This window comes from Lissotriton vulgaris, unplaced genomic scaffold (genome assembly GCF_964263255.1).
Source record: "Lissotriton vulgaris unplaced genomic scaffold, aLisVul1.2 SCAFFOLD_1426, whole genome shotgun sequence".
Taxonomy (NCBI): Eukaryota; Metazoa; Chordata; class Amphibia; order Caudata; family Salamandridae; genus Lissotriton; species Lissotriton vulgaris.
In genome coordinates this window covers 317,214-323,791 of record NW_028243651.1, presented here as the reverse complement: position 1 = coordinate 323,791, position 6,578 = coordinate 317,214, and the positions used below count along the sequence as shown (strand labels likewise).

General features: G+C 48.6%; 1 protein-coding gene across 1 annotated transcript; it reads right to left on the bottom strand.

The window, feature by feature from the left end:
* Positions 1-1,375: 1,375 nt before the first annotated feature.
* On the bottom strand, positions 1,376-2,485 carry LOC147668264 (transcription factor HES-5-like). The gene is made up of 3 exons (XM_086948653.1): positions 2,391-2,485; positions 1,942-2,122; positions 1,376-1,604 (listed from the first exon to the last, which is right to left on the bottom strand). Exons 1-3 carry the CDS (start codon positions 2,451-2,453, stop codon positions 1,384-1,386), a joined length of 465 nt encoding a protein of 154 aa, XP_086804779.1. The 5' UTR covers positions 2,454-2,485; the 3' UTR covers positions 1,376-1,383.
* Between the last annotated feature and the right edge of the window lie 4,093 nt (positions 2,486-6,578).

Here is a 6,578-nt window from a genome sequence, read left to right as displayed (position 1 = left end):
ATTTTCAGAGACAATTCAGAATTTCTGAAAGTACAGAAACACTTTGAGTACACAGTACTTTTATGATAAATTTTCAATAGAAAATACTACATATCAAGATGGATACAAAGGAGGCGCTGAGCCGTTCATTACTCACCAATGAGTGATAATTCTGTAATTTGTAAGTTCATAGAATCACAGAAGGTAAACACACACTGAGCGTGCACAAGACCCTAATCTGAATCCCTCAGATTACAGCACAACTACTATTCTCACAGACACATTAATCTACAGAATCACAGGTGCACTGTCTCCATCCTTTCATGATATTAACATATTTGTACATCAAATACCTTCTTAAAATGAAGCAAAACTGAGAAATGTCAGAGTGTCTCTAGAACTAAGACCTGACAATAGCATATTCTAAAATGTGCATCAAAACTCATAAAAGTACGTCCTCTTGTAGGCAAGAACTATACATGAGGTATGAAGTTCTTGTAAAGAAACAGTTTAAAACATTCTGAAACTGAAGGCACATCCTCTTCATTGATTTAGTTCATTCTCTTCATTAAAGTATTATATTATAAATGATTACAAAGATCCATTGCTCATCAAATCCATGTTCATACAATATATACTGTGAATTGAACACAGTATTCATCCAGCGTTTATCCCAAACGGATATAAAATTCACAATTCCATCCTCTAAGGATGTAATGGCTGCACTGCCCATCCTGTGGGGATATAAAATTCATTCACTGTCCATCCTACATGGATGTAATATTCACACTGTCCATCCTACATGGATGTAATATTCACACTGTCCATCCTACATGGATATAATATTCACACTGTCCATCTCGAGTGTGGATTGAACATCAAACACTGTCCATCCTACAAGGATATCATTTTACTCATTGTCCATCCTATCAGGATGTAATCGATTCCCGCCCATCCTGCTGTGTGGATTTAATACTCACACACTGTTCAATGGGGGAATATCATTCTCACACTCTTCATCCTATGAGGATATATTAGTCACACAGTGGCCATAACATGAAGATATCACATTCTCACACTGTCCCTCCTGCAAGGGTGTAATATACAGACTGTGTATCCTATGAGGATGTAATAGTCACACTGTCCCTTCTATGGGGATACATCTTCACTCACTGTCGATCCTGTGGGCTTAAAGTATTCACATACTGTCCATCCTATGAGGATGTAATAGACACACTGTCCATTCTGTGAGGATATGTTACCTCTCTTCACTCCGCTCCCTGGAGTGCAGTAAACTCCCCTGCCCAGCAGGGCGCGCTCCAGACCCGAGAATGAGTATTCTACCTAAGAGAGGACCGAGGCCTCGAAAGAAGTCCGAAGAAAAGTCCAGGCCGCACCCCCGCATTACCACGGTCTCCACGGGGCTCTGGGGCTGTCCTGGGCGGGCTCTTTAGTGCTGCTGGGACAGGACGGAGGCCGAGAAGGACACACCGCATCTGATGCAGCCGCAGGTCTATGGAGGGCCCGCAGCAGCTTCATCCGGGTCTCTGCGGGGGCTCCGTGGAGGGAGAGGAAGTGCAAAGAGTCCTGGAGGCACCGGGAGTAACCTTCACTGGAGGCCGCGGCTGCAGGGAGAGACGAGGGGTTAATGTTTGTTCAGTCTCACACCAGGAAGTGACATCACAGAACATTTTTAGTATTAAAGCTCTCTTGATTGCTTTCTTTAATTGCTGCAATTGGTTTACAGGTAGTTATGATACTCTTAAAACAAGAGTTTAAGTAAAATGGCACTGGAAATTGACATATTTAAAAGACATAAGTTTTACCAGGTACCATTCCGATGCGACTATTACCAGTTCCGTCTCTGCACTAACTAACCCAAACCACCCCCATACGCAGACAAACACAAAACTGCAGAGAACACCCACTGCAGTTTTGACCCTTCAATTTACTGCCTCTCACCTGGTGCCGGTGTCTGCACGCGCTGGGCCAGGTACGTCACGGCCATTTCCAGGATATCCGCTTTCTCTGCTTTGGGCGGAAGTTCATGTTCCTCAAACTCTCTCTGCAGTAACATCCTCAGCTGCTCAATGCTGCTGTTGATGCGATCTCTCCTCAGCTTCTCCACCACTGGCTTCCTCAGCTGCAGAGACAACATGTGGATTTGTTATTTTATTGATACAAACGTGTAAAGTTGTCTAAAGTCAATAAAAGGTAGGAAAATAGCTTATAGTTACTTCAGTGTGATAAACAGTTCACTTAAATAATGTTAATTTAGAAATAGGGTGACATTAAAAGATCAATAAATACAGTCACTGTTGATATAATATATTGGAAGTTCATTTTAAACGTGTACATTTTGAATATACGAAAAACCATATGCTTTTTAAAATTAATATCCAGACTCTTACCTTTCTAATGTGTCTCTCCTCGCGCTCCTCTTCATATTTCCTCTGGGTGCTGAAAGGCGCCATCTTGCCCGGTGTGGGGTGAAGAGCGGGGTCTCTGCAGTGAACCCACAGTGATCGGTATCTGAAGAGCTCGCTCCCTCCTGCCCTATTTATCCCCCTCCGCCTGCAGGGTAATGTGTGGGTCTGATGCTGGAGAGAGGTTCCCACACTCAGCAGCCAATCAGAGAGCAGCGGGGACAATAGACGTGTGGCACATTACAGGGAGGGGGCGGGGGACATCTGGGGCCTGACACAAAGGATCAGAGTGTGGGAAAGAGCTGCACATTATTGTGATATGAACCCCGGCATCTGCCAGGAGCTAAACGGTGTCAATAGCGTTAAATACGGGCGGGTGTGGCCGCAGCGCTAAAAAGCTTGAATGAGCGGGCTCAGGAGGGAACTCATTAATGCCATCATTTTTTTTTGTTTAATGAAAGTTTATTTCGATTCAGTTTTGTCATGTTCACTATAGCAAGCAGAGGGAATGCTTTTTCTGTTTTGTAAAATATTTACCACCAATCATTAGGTTTAGTCAAAGGAAACGAAACCCCGCTTTCAAAACTTGAATTTAGACTCACCCTGGGGCTGGGAAGGAAAGTTCAATGTGCTGCGCATTCTGAGCCTGAGGTAAAATAAACAATGCGTCATTCGGTGACTTGTGTAACACCCGCGCTGCACCGGCTCCTGCGTGGAACTGTCCAGTGCTGAAAGCGCCCGCACCGGCCGCAGCACTAGATTCTGGCAGGTGGGTAAAGACAGCATTGATGTGGTGTCTTTTTCGGGAGTGTAGTGTAGCAGCTCCTTGTCCAGTCCTGGGCAGGCACCTCTTACATTGTTTGTGAAGTAATGTGATTAATATTTTGTTGCTCTCCAGCCTGGGTTCCGCTCTGCACGTGCCCTGGTTCTTTTGCTACAAAGCCTCGCGCGCACCCCAGGTGTGATCCAAACGTGCAAACACCTTTCTGTGTAACGTCTCCATTTCTAATTTGGGATTGAGAGATTTTCCGCACCCGGCGTCTTTTTATTAAAGTGTCTGAAGAGTTAACCATGGAACTGTGTTTTTTAAATTCCTGTGTTTAATATATTGAGACCCCTGGGTGTTCTGATGGTTATCTATAGTCGAGTCTGACATGATATAGCCCCAGTACCAGCCCCTCCGGTAGTAATAACCTGCCCCGTTCTCGGTCCTGACAGGTCCGGCGCACTGAGGCCTCGCCTCTGCCACAGGCTGCTCCCCAGATGGCGGCTGCAGATTAACCCAGGGGAGGCTCAGATTCCCTGGAGCCGGAGGCCTCTGTGTGACACGCTTCCATTGTACCCTCTGAATGGGATGAATAGGCGGCAGTGTGGGAACCTCGGAGAGTCTCCGGCCCCAGCCTCAGAATCACAGTCCTTCTAGCAGTTCACGGGTCTAGGATCCACGTGAGGGGGCGGGAGGTGGTGGCGCAGGGGCTTGGAGTCTAAGGAGGATCAACCTCTGCCCCCACCCGCCTCTTGCTACAGGTGACTGCTGTGGGAGCACGAGAGGATGGGGGGATAGAGAGGTGGTTACCTGCAACACACACAGGGGTGACAGGAGTAGCGCCACGACTCGCCTTAGGATAGTGGGCGCTATATAAATGTTGATAATAACCCCTTAGCTGCTGGACCTTCCCCAAGTTTTGTGGCTATTTGGGGTAGTTCACTCTTAGGGCTCCATAACTTTTTTTTCCACATAAGGCATTCACACCAAATTTGCGCCATTTACTTCCAACATCCTGGGGATTCTAGAGTACTCAGGGTTTGTGGATTTCCCTGGAGGAAACTTGGAAATTTGTCAAAATATGGCTAAAATGTTGTTTTTGGGGCGGGGGAAGTGCTGCAGAAGAAAGAGTGTGTTTATTTTTCTGCAAATGGCATCAGCGAAAGGTTTATGGTGCAAAAATCACCATCCTCCCAGCTATCAGGAAGAGGCAGACTTGATTTAGAAAATCACATTTTCTAACACAGTTTCAGCATTACCTCCTCATGGGTCCTCCCCGTCCCAGTCCTAACAACGTGAGGCAGTCCTGCCTCCACCCAGCCAATCACAACGCTAGTATTTCTATACTACATAAGCCCCGCCCACCTACCGCCATGCCTGTTTTTTTTCTGCTCCGACGGCTGTCGGAACGCTGGTGCTCCCGGTTCCGGTCCCTGGATCCAGTTTCCTTTGGTGGCGGTTCCGTGAGTTTTTCGTCTGTGTTTGCATTTAAACTGTTGTTTTCCTCTTGTAATGCACAGCTTGGCCGCTCCGGTTTTCTGGTCGGCCGGGCTCCTGTTCTGAGGTCAGGTGCGCTCCCCGCTCATGTGCTGGGCTGGGGCGGGGAGTTTTGATGGTGTCCTGGCCTCGGGTCGTTCCAGCGCTGCTGCACTATCGCAGCGTCTGGCCCCCTCGGCCATTCTCTTTTGACCTGTGGCTGTGGGTGGAGACGTCAGGGCTGCCCTCTTTTTATTTTCATTCTTTAACACACCTTTGCGTGATTGGTTGATTGGGGGCAGTATTTATTGGAGGTTGCTGGGCACTTCCTTTGTTGTGGTGATTTCCTGTTTGGTTTCTTCTGGGTTTTTTCTCCATGAGTGAGGGGTCTTCTTCTCCTGTGCCAGCTAAGGCTGTTTCTAAGCAGCATTATATTCAGGATCTGCAGGAGGACAACGTCTTGCAGATTTCTAGGGCTGATTTGCGAGACTTGATTGATTCTGCGGTCCAATCTGCGCTGCTGGAGCCTGCGGCTAAGCGGGCTAAGGATGATGAGGAAGAGCTGGACAATTCCCCTAAGGGAAAGTACATCCAGGGCAAGGTTTTTTCGGACATGCTGGTGCATATTCGTGAGGTGCTTGGGTTTGACCCTAAATCCCTGTCTGAAGAGGGGTTTTACGCACAGTATAGTTCCTCTGTGGTGGATGACCTCCCCTTCCATGATGTCCTGAAGGATATTATCACGAAAGAGTGGCTGGAGGTGGATAAGCAGGGTATTCCGCGATTCCTGGGGAAGCGATATCGCCTGGCGGACTTTGATTCCCAGTTTCCTGCGATTCCGAAGGTTAATTTCCTTTTGTCTTCTATGGCTTCCTCCTCTTCCTCTTTGTCTTCGGAGGAGGCTTCCCTGTCTGATCCGGTGGAGCGTAAGGTGGAATCTGCGCTCAAGCGTTCTTACGCCGCTTCTCACTTTGGGGTGCGTGCTAGCACTTATGCGGCCTATGCGTCACAGGTCCTGCTCAAGGATTTCGAGAGGCTGTTTGGCTGTCTTCAGGATCATGGGGACCCTACTCCTGTGTTGGCTCAAATGGAGGTTTTGGCGCAATTCCTGTCAGATGTCACTTTTGATTCCTTGTGGGCTTTCTCCTCGGCTGCTGGGACGGCGGTGGCTGGGAGGAGGTCTCTGTGGACAAAGCCCTGGCGTCTTGATGCTGCTCAGAAGTCTTTGGTCCATGAACTGCCTTTTGAGGGTCCTCATCTCTTTGGGGATGCCTTGAATTTGATGGTGCAGTGCTCTGCGGAGGAGAAGAAGTTGTTGAAGCCTTTTCAGCCTGCTCCTAAGAAGAGGTCTTTTTTCCAGAAGCAGGGGTTTCAGGGGGTGTTGTCCTCTTAGCCCTTTCGTGGTCGGGCCCGTGGTCGGGGGGCCGCGTTCCATTATAAATCCCGGCCTCAGCAGCAACAGCAGCAGCAGCTGCCGCAGCTTCCCTCTGGTGCTGGACAAAAGTGACTATGCCGCTGTGGGGGCTCGTCTCCATTTGTTTCTGGACCGTTGGTCGGCTCTGATCTCCGATCAGTGGGTCTTGGATATCATCAGGTAGGGTTACCGGATTCCCTTCCGGGGCCCTCCCCCTCTGGATTGTCTTCTGGTTACCCCGTTGTCAAGAGACCCGGTGCGGAGGTCTGCCATGTTGTCCGGCGTCCACTTGTTGTTTTCCGAAGGGGGCGGTGGTGCCGGTTCCAGTGGAGGAAGTGGGCCTGGGGTTTTATTCCCGTCTGTTTCTGGTTCCAAAGCCCGATGGTTCCTTCCGCCCCATATTGAATCTCCGTTCCCTGAACAAGTTGGTGCGGCTGGATCATTTTCGGATGGTCACATTGCAGTCCATCATTCCCCTCATCCAGGAGGGAGATTTTTTGGCTTCCCTGGACTTGGA